The 12644-nt window shown below is 42.0% G+C and overlaps 1 protein-coding gene across 7 annotated transcripts in view; it reads left to right on the top strand.

The window, feature by feature from the left end:
* Positions 1-10428, top strand: part of CCND2 (cyclin D2) — a 38591-nt gene extending 28163 nt beyond the window's left edge. For 3 of the 7 annotated variants that reach the window (XM_051608105.1, XM_051608112.1, XM_051608111.1), the window contains exon 6: positions 716-894. In XM_051608105.1, the coding sequence (XP_051464065.1) occupies positions 716-874 (159 nt within the window). In that variant the 3' untranslated portion in view covers positions 875-894. Of the gene's footprint in view, positions 1-715; positions 895-1285; positions 1572-3771; positions 3980-7697 lie in introns of those variants that run through there. The other 4 variants (XM_051608107.1, XM_051608110.1, XR_007888383.1 and 1 more) reach the window with 3 other exon arrangements.
* The last annotated feature ends 2216 nt before the right edge of the window (positions 10429-12644 follow it).

Genomic DNA, 12644 nt, shown 5'->3' with positions numbered 1-12644 from the left:
AACACCTTACCATAAAATTAAGATCTTGTCAAGGGTATTTAAGTTTAACAGAATTGAACCAGAACCTTGTTAAACAGTAGTTCTGCAGTCTTTGGTTTCTTCACTAAATGCTGCTGTAACACATTTTCTCTGGACAGTGAGTGTCATCTTGGATGAGCAAAGGCTGGGTGGCTGCAAGATTCAAATCAGTTTCCATGTACCCATTAGGAGGCTTGCTGGGATAAGCTTTCTTATTTCTTCTTCCAGACAAGACCAAAATTGAGATGCAAAGGAGAATCTAAAAATCATTATATGAACAGTGCTGTGTCCTGAGGCACTGTAGAAGAGACCAGAGCTAAGTTATACCACTTCAGCATGGCATGCCTTGCTGCCTGCCAGTCAGTGAGCACCAAAGCTGTGGTGGTTGCTGGCACAAGGAGCATGGGGTCTGACAGGCCTGGGTGTTACATGACCAATACGAATTTATGGTTGCACTGTTGTTCCTCAGCCCTGCCTGGCTATGAAATTAATCTGGTAGTCTGAAGATCTTTTAGAGTTGTAGTCATCACAAGACTGCATGCCATAATTACACAGCTGCGGTCCCCTTGTGGTCAAAGAAGCTCTGTATTGATTCAAAATGGGGAAGGAGAGAAAAGATGTGTGGCTGAAAGAATTCACTTTATTGTGATAGCCCTCCACTAGCAGCGTATGAGAGGAGTAATCTTTTTCTTTCTAGATAAGGTGGTGTACTGCTACTCAGTTGCTGCAGGATCTGATTCAGAGATGGTTGTCATCCGAAAGGTGCCGTCAGTCTACTTGGTTTGGACAGGGTGCCGAGGAAGACTTGAAAATGGCTAGTTTGAGTCTATGGCAGAAATCCAAGCTAAGTTACTAGAATAGCTATAAAATGTTGTATTAATTCCCTTGTCTCTTTTTTTCTTTATTTTTATTTATCAGTCCTGTCCTAATCTTGCAAGATAAAGAGGATGTCTTGCACCTGTTTAACTCAGTAAAGATGGAGTGATAAGCTGCGTGTGTCACAGTGAGGTAGTCCTAGGGCTTGGAGCACTGAAAATCTCAGTGGTAACCAGTGCAAAGTGAGAGTCTGTGGGTTGAGTTGGGTGGGGTGTCTCCCCTAATAGCTCACCAATGGCATTTTCATAATAGCATTAGTGACGTCAGTTTAGAACTGGAAGCTGAGAAGCACTGTAGGGCATATATATTACAGAGGTGTTGAAAAGTTAAAGAAAATGAATTATATATAATAGTCTGCAGGATCTTTCTAAGGGCTTGTGTTTTCTTTCAGGATTTCCCTGTCATTCAGGGAAAATGAAATCCTTCAATTAGTATTGACCTGAATAAGTAGATCCTGATATAAGCCTGCTGATTCCTCCTTCCAGTCATTTTCACTGCCAGCATTTCTGTCACAGTCACAAGGGTACTCCTCATTGGACACAGAAAAGCATTGTTTTTCCTTTACATGCTTTTCAAATCTGCTACTAAAATCACCCAGGGATGAAAAACCCAAAAGTTAATTGCCTTTTTAGTTCTGTACATGCTGAAGTAAAAATAAAACTATGAAATGGAAAGCACCTGGACTATTTTAATTATTAAAACTACTAGACCCTATAGAAGAATGGGTAAGTTGATCCATGTGACACACACTTCAAAAAGTTTATGATAAAAACAACACAGGCAGTCCTACAGTATTCTGAGGGAATGGCCCAGTCACTGTATTGCAAAATACAGTGTAATGAATTTTTTTTTTCTTTGATATGTTTTTTTAAACATTAATTTTTTTTTGTCAGTGCTATCTAGAGCTTGCAAAATGAAAGTCCACCAGTAAAATATGTACACATGCAGCAAATGTACATGAGACCTGGAGAGGTTAAAAACACTGTATCACAGGAAGGCCAAGCTGTTTGTCCTGGTAGGGATTTTGCATTTTTTGTATTGTGTCACTTCACTTTGGATTGGCAGAAAGTACCAGTGAGGCAAGCAAACGTAATAGCCCCATCTATAAAATAAGCCACTTTCTGTATCACACTGTGATAACTGGGCTGATAAGATACTCATAATAGTTTCATTTTTTTTCCCTTTCACCTGTGAGATTACCATCCTGCTGGTGTACTTCATATGTCTTAAAACTAGTTGAGGACTGAAACAATGGTTCAAGGGTACAGCAGATACGGTTTCAGCACTTTTCATACAAGAGCACTTTGCTCATGTGTCACATTGGCCTGGTATAAACTTCTTCCACCAATTTCAGTTTGTTAAAAAAGCCATTGACAGGTTTAGTTGGCATCTCTTCTGGCATAAAACACATAGCTCAAATCTGTCTGCAGCACTCTGACATTGTGCTGTGCCAGCTGTCATCTCTTGTCCTGCAGGTACTACAGTGAGTAAAAACCCATTGTGTGATAAGAATACCTCAGCAGAAGTGGTGGTGTGGGCCTGTGCATGGTCTTCAGCACACTTGGGTGGTTGTGCTGATGGGATAGTAGACAGCCAGGGCTAATCATTGCCTCAGGCGGATACGTTTGTTGAGTCTACATCATCTGTACTGGAGAGTTTGGGCTGGTGTGTTCCAAGTAATTTTGCTGCATGGCTGAGGTTTGTTCAGGAGCCTGGCACTTGGGGGGGTAGTTCCTTACTAGGTTTTGACTGTAGAATTTGACAACCTGGAAAATTAAAGTTTTGACATTTTTGGTTTGTGCTGGCCGGGCAATTTCAGCTGCTCAACAGATGCTTCATAAATAAGACTAATTAAGTAGAATGTATTACTCTAAGTAACAAAACCCTGAGTTTTAGTATGCAAATAATAACATTTTTTGGGAAGCTATTTCATGCTGAATGCAACATGCTGGTCATTTTACCATAGTGTTCTTTTTTTTAAAGAATTCAGCGATACATTATTTTAAGTTCAAAACATAAGTGTAGACCAGAGCTAACACGTGACAGAAAAAACACAGCAGTAGTCTGTGAATCCCATTATGAAATAAAATCCATTCAAATGTGACCATTCCGATCTGGGTCCATTGGTTTTATGTACAAAACGAAGACATCAAAAATTACCGATTTTTCTGTAGGAAAATCTTGATACTTTAGCCTCTTGATGCATTAAATGAAGTGTCATACTGACCATGAGAAGTGTTTATAAATAACGATGTGAATGATCATGCGTAAGGGTGTTTAGGTTTCTAAACAAAGTTGGCTTCAAATGCTCAAGCCTTACCTTCCGTGTGTCACCACCCTTCCTTCCCCAAGCCTAGCTGCAAGGAAATTGTCTCATTAAGCTCTCCAGCCTGAAGCTGCTCATAAAAAAATCTGGCTTATTTTCAGAAGGACATACTATTTTGTAATTGTGCAGCACTATGCTTTAGAAGAAGATATTCTTACACCAAAAATAAAAGTGCATTATGAGTGTAGTCTGTCACAAGTGTCTCCAATATGGTGTCCTTGTCCTTTCTACCATTTGAAAGCGTCTTGACCCTTAAAGTGACTTGTTGCTGTGGACCTCTCACAAACAGGTCAATGCTTACAATGGACCTAAAACCCGCTCAAGCTAATAATGAGGGATTTTTCTTTAGCTGAGTTTCTGATAGCTTTTGCCAGGTAGATACTTTGGAAGAAAGGCCAAGCTCCCATCATTACACAAGCAATTCCAATATTAGGAAATCACTAAGCGCCCAGTAGCACAAGAGCAAACCCCAGCTAGAAAAAAAACAAACACATTTACCGGGTTAAACAAAAGTACATAGTCTTACCTTAAAAAATTACCTTTCCCAGCAGCAGCAGGAAAGTGGTGACAGACAGAGAAGCCCTTCTCTTTACCTTTTGCTAAAAGGAAAGGAATAACACCATGAGGTGAAGCATACTGATATCTTGCTTACCTGCCCCGGATCTCATCACCAGAAAATACACAGTGCTCACATTTTATTGCATCTTCAAAGACATTTGCCTCAATCTCTCGCTTCTGAAGCTTCCTGCTCCACTCCAAGTAAGTGAAATACTAAAGCTTCCCTTCTCTCCAGGAGCAGGAGTCCAGCAGACGGCAGTCCCCAGCTGATGGGAGTGCCAGCAGGGTCAGGCAGCTGCCTAGTGCTCTGCCTTCCAGGCAGCTCTGGGAGTCCTGGGTTTAGGCGTAGTCTCTTCCATCAAACCCCATCTGTAATGAAGCTAATGCATGAACCATCTGTTTGGTAACTCTGCTTTTTTTTTTTTTTTTTTTAAAATTAACCTCCAGCTGGCAAGGTTGCCACATGAGGACCTTCACAATGTGGGGCGCTGGGAAAGGCAGTGGGTGCTGGTGTGAGATGGAGACAGGGCTGCAGCCCAGTGTGGGTCTACCCAGGGCCACAGCATGGTTGCTGGGACAAGCTAGTTTCCTGTCTCTGGGTGGGGAAGCAGTGACCAGGCACTCCAAGACCAGTGTTTTCCAACACAGCTTTCCAGCCTTTCCCCTTGAGTGGTCATTTCTGTAATCCACTGATAATCCCTGTGTCCTGCTGAGTTGACATAACTTTTCAGGTGCTCCATGGTTCGGAGCCCTGCAGTTATTTACTGGTTGCAAATGATTGTGATTACTCACTGACTGTGACAATGCAGTGGCGGTGTTCATGAGATATCTCAGATCTTCCAAGAGCATGATTTTTGCTCATAGAGTGTTGGGATGAATTAGTGGAGTGAGGGAAATCAGGGCACAAGCTACAGGTGGCTAGAAAGAGCTCAGGGTGATCTCTGCAATACACCTCATGCAGGAGTCATGCCAGTGTATGGGCAAGAACTGGTGTGACCAAGAGCAGGTTGCGGCACTCTCTTGCTGTATTGTGGGCTACACTGGTGCCTGCTGGAGCTCAGGAGCAGTGTGTTGTGCTCCCTGAGACAAGAAGCCTACAGCCAGTCACGTTAATTCAGTGTTCAGTGCTCCCCAGGCCACCTTTAACAATCTGTGTCCCAGCTTCCTTTGGCATCATGCTTCATTTGTATTCTGACTCAATGCCAGTGGCATGGCACATAGATACAATTTTTCTTATAATCTAGTTTCCAGAGGAAGGAAGAATAGGTGCCTGGGCTGGCAGGTAACTCCTGTGCACCCCTGCAGGGACTCTGCTATGTTCAGGCAGGTTTAGAGGCAAAGAGGGATGATGGTGGGTGCCTTCCTCCAATGCACAGACCTCCTCAATCATCAGGGCTCTGAACTGAATGCAGTATGCAGTTTTTTTAGCCATGTATCTTGGCTAATCTTGGGCTGCATTTGAGAATATCAAAAGGTGTCTGACCACACCTCCATGTGCCATGCTGAATTATAATTACACTTAATCTTCCCAACCCCACAGCAATTGGAAACTTTGGTTAAGAGCTGACTGATGCTGGTAAAATCACCTGTCCTTGGACACAAGAGGCACTTTGTTGTTGTGGTTTCTCCTCTTCCATAAAAAAGCCAGTCTGAGGCAGAGGACAAACTGTGGGGAAGTTTAGCTCCAGTGACTGAAACTTGGGAAAGTTTCTAGCCATGACAGGTGTTGCTTACAGTGATGCTGTGTTGGGGTAGGTGGTGTATGGCTGCAAGCCAGCTAACTTGACCACAGCACCTTTCTGAGTGGCAGTCCCACAGTCTCTCATGACAAAAGGCAAACATGGGGAAGGCTCAGTCTGCCCACCACATGCACACAGTGTTGCAGTAGAGGTTTTTTGTGTCACCGTGCCTCTTTCACCGGGGTTTTACTATTCTGAGGGAACAAACTTCTGAATCAGATTGTACATGAGTAGCACAGACAATCAGCAGATTTCAATGGCATCTTACTCTGCCTTTAGCTGGTGTGAGCCACATCACTGAATACAGCAAGCATCTCATCAACCCCCTATTCCCTGGTCCTTTTGAAAAGTCATCTCTTATGGCCTCCCTTTGGCAGATACATCTTCAGAGAAAGGTTGTGATGCTTCATTGTATTAAGCTGGATGGTTTCACAGCAAGGAGAGGACATGGTTTTGCAGCTAGCATATGCTGGTCAGTAGCCAAGAAAAATGGATGTTCATGACCCACTAGAGCTGACTGTGCCCATCACAAACGTAGACGTTGTCAGTGAAACAGATACTCTGCATTTGATGTGTTTTCAGAGTCTCGCTAGAATGACAAATAAAACATCCATACATGAACATTTCAGACTCTCCTGAATAACCTGGTATTGCATGGAGGCAGTGTGTTTTGCTGGTCAGAGCCCAGCTCCCCAGAGTTGTAGTTGCATTCCATACTGGGTTCCAAGGTGGACACAAGTGCCCATGGGACCCCGTGGACGTCAGTGTCCAGCTCTGCTCTTTAGCAATCCTGCCCAAAAGTGGGAATGGTGATACTGGGTATCACCACCCCTGCCAGGGCTCTGGCTAAAATACTCTGCTGTAAAACCTCTGCCACTGAAACCCCTGTTTCTTTACCACCTGAAGACTTTGGGAGAGACCCAGCTGTTAATGACCAGTATCAATACCTTTCCAGTACTCCACGGGGCTGCTTCTAGAAAACCCCGGTTAATGTGTCATATCGATACTCTTGCAGTCCCTGTGCGCTGCACATGCTTGGCATTCTGTTTATACAGTCATGTCATGGTTTTGTTTTTCAGGTCCTGCTATATCCAAGTGTTTATCAATGTTTCTCACACTTTTTTTTTTTTTTTTTTAATATACATACTGTTTGATCTTGCAGCATATTATCAAGAATGGGGAGCATCCTGTAATATATTAGTAGTCATCTTCTGGTTTAAGTGGGGTGAATCCTTCACATTTATTTGTTTATTGTCACTTCATTGCAGGACTCCTTCTGTACAGGGCTCCCAAGTTTGTGTAGCTGTACTGTATCCTGCTGTTTCTCCAAGTGTTGTGTAGTATAATTTGTAATGTAGTGGTCTCTGAGGCTTGGCTGTGCATTTTTGACTCAAAACTTTTCTAGTAGCTGTCCTTGCTTGAATGTCTTCTGTGAATTATTGCCAGTAGCTATTCCTGCGGCTAGTAAAATAGTCTTTCTCCCAGAGAGAAGGTATTGAAACATACCATGCACCTCCTCTCCTCCTCTGCTGCTGAAATCACTTTTCTTCTCTGGAATGTGCTCATAGCACGATAATGTGCCTGTGTGTTTAGGGCTGCAACATTCATTCTCCCTGCATGCATTTTCACAGATAAACAGACCCTTCTTTTGCATTTGCCTTGTGAACCCAAATGCATGACTGATAAAAACTCAGTGACAGAGCACTGTGCTTTCTCAGGGACCTCAAAACTTCTCCTTCACTTTGATTTACCATCAATTCACTTGACTCTGTCTGTGTGGTTTTGGTTATAGCGCGTGTTTGTTATTTCATAAGAAAAATGCAGCTTTTTTGCAGTGAAGACCCACCTAAGTCACTTAACCCTTCAGAGAGAAATGGGAAAATTCATATACCCTGCCCTTTATTTTTGCCACACTTTTGGTTCCTGCACAAGAAGACCACACAAATGAGCAAGAGCAGGTAAAATATTAAGATTTGGAGACTCTAATAAATACGGCATTAACAGTTTTTAACTCAGGGAGTTTGTGCCCAGTGGTTGCATGTGAGAATTCACGGTGATTTTCTGTCACAGCAGATGCTCCTTGGGAATACCAGGTTGATGCTCTTCCAGTGTTTGCCAGCTCAGTAAGGAAAAAACCTTTCTGTCTCTGCTAACAGATCAAATTGCTTTCTGTCCTCTAGGATTGCCTTAAAGCTTGTCAAGAACAGATCGAGGCGGTGCTAGTAACGAGCCTTAGGCAAGTCCAGCAGCAGCAACAGCAAAGCAATCCTAAGACCATGGATGAACTGGACCAGGCCAGCACTCCCACAGATGTGAGAGATATCAACCTGTGAGGACACCGGCACAGAAAGTCACGCTTGCTCTCCTCAGCCGTTTTATTTTTGTTATTATTTGTAGAGTGAAATATCTTCTTCTTTTTTTTTTTTTAAATTTGCTCCCACATAGAACATATTTAAAGCTCTTTTAGGTAAAAAAAAACAAACAACAAAACAAACAAACAAAACAAAACAAAACAAACAAAAAAACGGAAACAAAACACTGAATAATGAAAAAAAACCCACATTTTGTGCCTGTGATGTTCTACAGAAGGGAATCCCACAACATAATTGCTATTTGATTATGTATCAATGATATAAAATGCTTATAAAAGCATACAAAGTAGCTAGATAAATGTAAACCTGCGTTTGTGGGAACAAAGTAGAGTATATTTGTCTGTGTATTATGATGTAGTGCATACACCCCTTTTTTAGATTTAAGAAAGGAATCGTGTGTGCGATTTTATGGCTTGACTAGATTGCAAAGCAATAGAATAAGGGTTTTAGGGCAAAGTGGGAAATGGTCGCTGAAGCAATTGAACCATTTTGAATGCAGAAGAGATTTGCTGATCTGTCACCTCTGTTAGAAGTGTTTGTTGGATCTCTGTATGTTAGTTTTGTTTACTCCTGCTGTCTGTGGTAGCTGCTACCTAAGAAAGAAGATGCTTTATTTTGCCAGCCAGAAGAGCAGGTGGGTTTTTTTTTGTTTTGGTTTTGTTTGTTTTGGGGCCTTCCTTCCTTCCTTCCTTCCTTCCTTCCTTCCTTCCTTCCTTCCTTCCTTCCTTCCTTCCTTCCTTCCTTCCTTCCTTCCTTCCTTCCTTCCTTCCTTCCTTCCTTCCTTCCTTCCTTCCTTCCTTCCTTCCTTCCTTCCTTCCTTCCTTCCTTCCTTCCTTCCTTCCTTCCTTCCTTCCTTCCTTCCTTCCTCCTTTCCTTTCCTTTCCTTTCCTTTCCTTTCCTTTCCTTTCCTTTCCTTTCCTTTCCTTTCCTTTCCTTTCCTTTCCTTTCCTTTCCTTTCCTTTCCTTTCCTTTCCTTTCCTTTCCTTTCCTTTCCTTTCCTTTCCTTTCCTTTCCTTTCCTTTCCTTTCCTTTCCTTTCCTTTCCTTTCCTTTCCTTTCCTTTCCTTTCCTTTCCTTTCCTTTCCTTTCCTTCCTTTTCCTTTTCCTTTTCCTTTTCCTTTTCCTTTTCCTTTTCCTTTTCCTTTTCCTTTTCCTTTTCCTTTTCCTTTTCCAAATTCCCCACTCCCCTTTTGACTTCTACTTTTCCTTCAGAAATGGTTCATTCTAAACATGGCAGTGTCTCTGGCATAAGAGCAATTCCACTTACCCAGCTGTGGACCAAGCCAAAGTTATCAAGTGTTCACATTAGATGGGGGTAATACACCAATTAATTCCAACCATTTGGTTAATCAGATCGCCTCTGACCTTTGGATTGCAAGATGCTGTGGATCACCTGTAAAAAGCATTATATTTCCTTACAGTGCTAATGCTTCACATCAGTGTTAACTTTGGGCAGCTCCTTAGCTTGGCTGTAAAGATATTTAAGTGATGCTCTGTTGATCTTCCTTTTTAACGTATACTCACTGTGTTAAAGAAGATGGGATTTGATTTGATTGCTCTTCTACTACCCACCTTTCCCTTCACACTTTTTTCAACATTTCAATAACTTCCTTGATCCACAGTATTTTTGTAAACCATTTAATTCAAAAAGCACTTTGAAAATTGTTCCTAAGGGATTAAATGAGGTGGTTTATGATAATTTTGCCAAGGAAAAAAACAAAAAAGAAGAAGAAAAAGGAAAGGAAAAGAAAGGAAAGGGAAAGGGAAAGAGAAAGGGAAAGGGAAAGGGAAAGGGAAAGGGAAAGGGAGAGGGAAAGGGAAAGGGAAAGGGAAAGGGAAAGGGAAAGGGAAAGGGAAAGGGAAAGGGAAAGAAAGGAAGGGGTCACAAAAGCAAAGCATATGGCTTTATAGTCAATATTTTCCAATATGTGGTGTAATTGGTTAGTGTCCGTGTTGCTGGAAATACCAACACTTGCTTCAGATGACATTCCTGTCATGACATTCCAGATACAAGCCTGATGATTTGTATTGTTCAGTGTCACAGAAGGATCTTACTACCACCTGCATGCTTATCTATGGACAATGAAAGAAAATTGCTCGTGTGAAAGACACGAATGGTAAACATCAAGGTGTGTGACTTGGAGTTTATTACAAAGGTGTGTTCAGTGTACTTGAATTTATTTTTCTGCTCCATTGGTAACTAAGAGGCATTTAGATGGCAAAGGAGTTGGAGCAACTTTTTTTTTTTCTTTGCACAATTGTATTATTAACAGTTTGCAAATATACAGTATGAAGCTGTTGGTTGAAATGTTAATGTTTGCATTTTTAAGACAAAAATTCATAAAGACCATGCTACTTAGAAGAATATATGAATGGACTAAGCCGAATTTGGCTAGATGAGGGTAGAAAATGGAGTAAGATTCTAAGGTTTTGTTGGTTTTTTGGGTTTTTTTTTGTTTTAGTTTTTTTGGGGGTTTTTTGCGCTGCTAAGAAGCTATTATTTGTTTCATTCTTATTCACATTAACAGTACTTAGCTGTATTGTTTCACTGAGTGTGCTGCTATTTTATAAACATTTTTATAATATATTATTTTACTGCTTAAATTTCAAATCCTGAAGTAGATGGTTAAGTGGAGATACTATGAGTTCTTTGATTTACTGGAAATGCCCTGTACAGGTTTTTTTTGTGTTCATTATTCCCCAACCCTCTCTCCTTCCTTCCTTCCTTCCTTCCTTCCTTCCTTCCTTCCTTCCTTCCTTCCTTCCTTCCTTCCTTCCTTCCTTCCTTCCTTCCTTCCTTCCTTCCTTCCTTCCTTCCTTCCTTCCTTCCTTCCTTCCTTCCTTCCTTCCTTCCTTCCTTCCTTCCTTCCTTCCTTCCTTCCTTCCTTCCTTCCTTCCTTCCTTCCTTCCTTCCTTCCTTCCATCACATCCTGCAAAGACAGCATACTTACCTCAGGTTTACTGGACAAAACAGAAATGGTTCCCATTTTCACAATACCTCACAACATGACAGTTTGGTTTTTCCCCGGGGCCCACACTCTGGCCATGGCAGGGAGAGGTTGCAGGCAGCCAGAGCGCTGGCTTTGGTATCCTTTTCATAGTGGAAAAAATGCATTGACTCTCTGCCAGCAGCTTCACCGGAGTTTCACAAAACTGGTGGTAGGGACAGCATTGTTATCACTGCCATTGCCTCCCGGCTTAATGTTCCACATTGAGATTACCTGAAGTTCAGCGACACTATCTCTCCTGGAAGAAAAAAAAATTGCTAATTTTGTGGAAGCAAGAGTGTGGAGCTTCATGCAGCATATATATGACAGCTCAGATCATTCCTCGAGAGCCCTCCTATGATAGCAAATAATGGCTTCACTAGGAGGTTTCCCCAGATAGTGGGAAGCCCTCACTGCATCCTGGGCTGTGGCACAGCTGCCCACAGTGACCATAGGCACAGTGTCCATCCCATGTGCCTGGTTTGCTCCCCTCTGTGCAATAGGTCAAGTGTAGGCAGGAGTAATCTTTAGGTTGCCTGCTCTTCATCCCACATCCTGCAGTGTACCTGTCCCATGCGGGGATCCCCTCCTGTAGTATCATTCTCCCAGGGCTCCACAGTGCTGACAGGGAAGGGGGTCAGGTCCACCGCTAAGGTCTGCTCCTTGTGTGGCGGTTGGAGGGGCCAGGAGCAGGCACAGGAGTCATAGTGCTGATCAGCAGCCCTGGTCCCTTGCGGCATCCAGGTGGGTCTGACTGATCCACCACTGGGGGTAAGTGTCCTCAGCAGCACTGACCTACTCAAAACATGCCAACCATCTGGTTACACCTGGAAGCATGCTGTATGTGAAGTCTGGAAAACCTAGAACTTGAGCTTTTTCACAGTAGCATTCAAAATTAAAACACTGCATAGTACTCCTTTATCAGACATTTAAAAAGTGAATACTACTATTGCAAAAGAGGTGTGAGATTTTTTCCCCTGAATTGCAGAAATCACAAACCTTCCTACTGATTAATTTAAAAAAATACCTTGCTGATTATACCTTTACAAGTGCCAAAGGATCCGCACAATTGCTGAGTGTTTCTCTGTCAGCTTCCTGTTGATGGTGCTTCGGTGATCTTCCCCTCCCTCCCATTACTGTAGTATAGGAGCACCTCGTAATCAATTTATTTATATTCCCAGCATGCTTGTGAAAAAGAAAAATCCTATTAATCCTATTTTAATATTGATGATTTAGGCTTGAATAATTGGAGGGCTCGTAATTACTCAGCAAACCACCTGGCCTCTGGATTTTTTCCACTTTATTACCATGTTCTCATGTACCTCAGAAATCCCTTTCAGTTGCACAGTTTCTGTTCTCAAACTTTTTTTTTTTTTAATTGCTTTTTTGAGTGTGATGCCATATCAAGTCAATGTTACTCTCTCACAATGTGCTCTTTAAGAGCTGTGGATGTTTATATGGTCAGGGGATGCTAGAAAGTGCGGTAGTAGATATGATCAGTGTAAACAAAAGTATTTAGAAAGTACGCAAGATTGTTTTCGATGGATAAGACTCTAATACAGTGTAGTCTTGATTACCTTTTAAAAGGTCTTCTTTGTTCAGTGTTGTCATTTTTATTAATAACCTGTTGTTTTGACTAGTTTAAAGATGGTTCTAAGAAAAGTGTTTTGGCGGGATTAGGTATGCTGTATGGACAATAAACTCACCTTGACCTAAATTTGCCTGTCTGGGTTTTATTCATTCAGTGTGAAGATGGCGCAAAAGGAGAC

This window comes from Apus apus, chromosome 1, assembly GCF_020740795.1.
Source record: "Apus apus isolate bApuApu2 chromosome 1, bApuApu2.pri.cur, whole genome shotgun sequence".
Classification (NCBI taxonomy): Eukaryota; Metazoa; Chordata; class Aves; order Apodiformes; family Apodidae; genus Apus; species Apus apus.
This window is presented reverse-complemented; position numbering and strand designations above follow the sequence as displayed.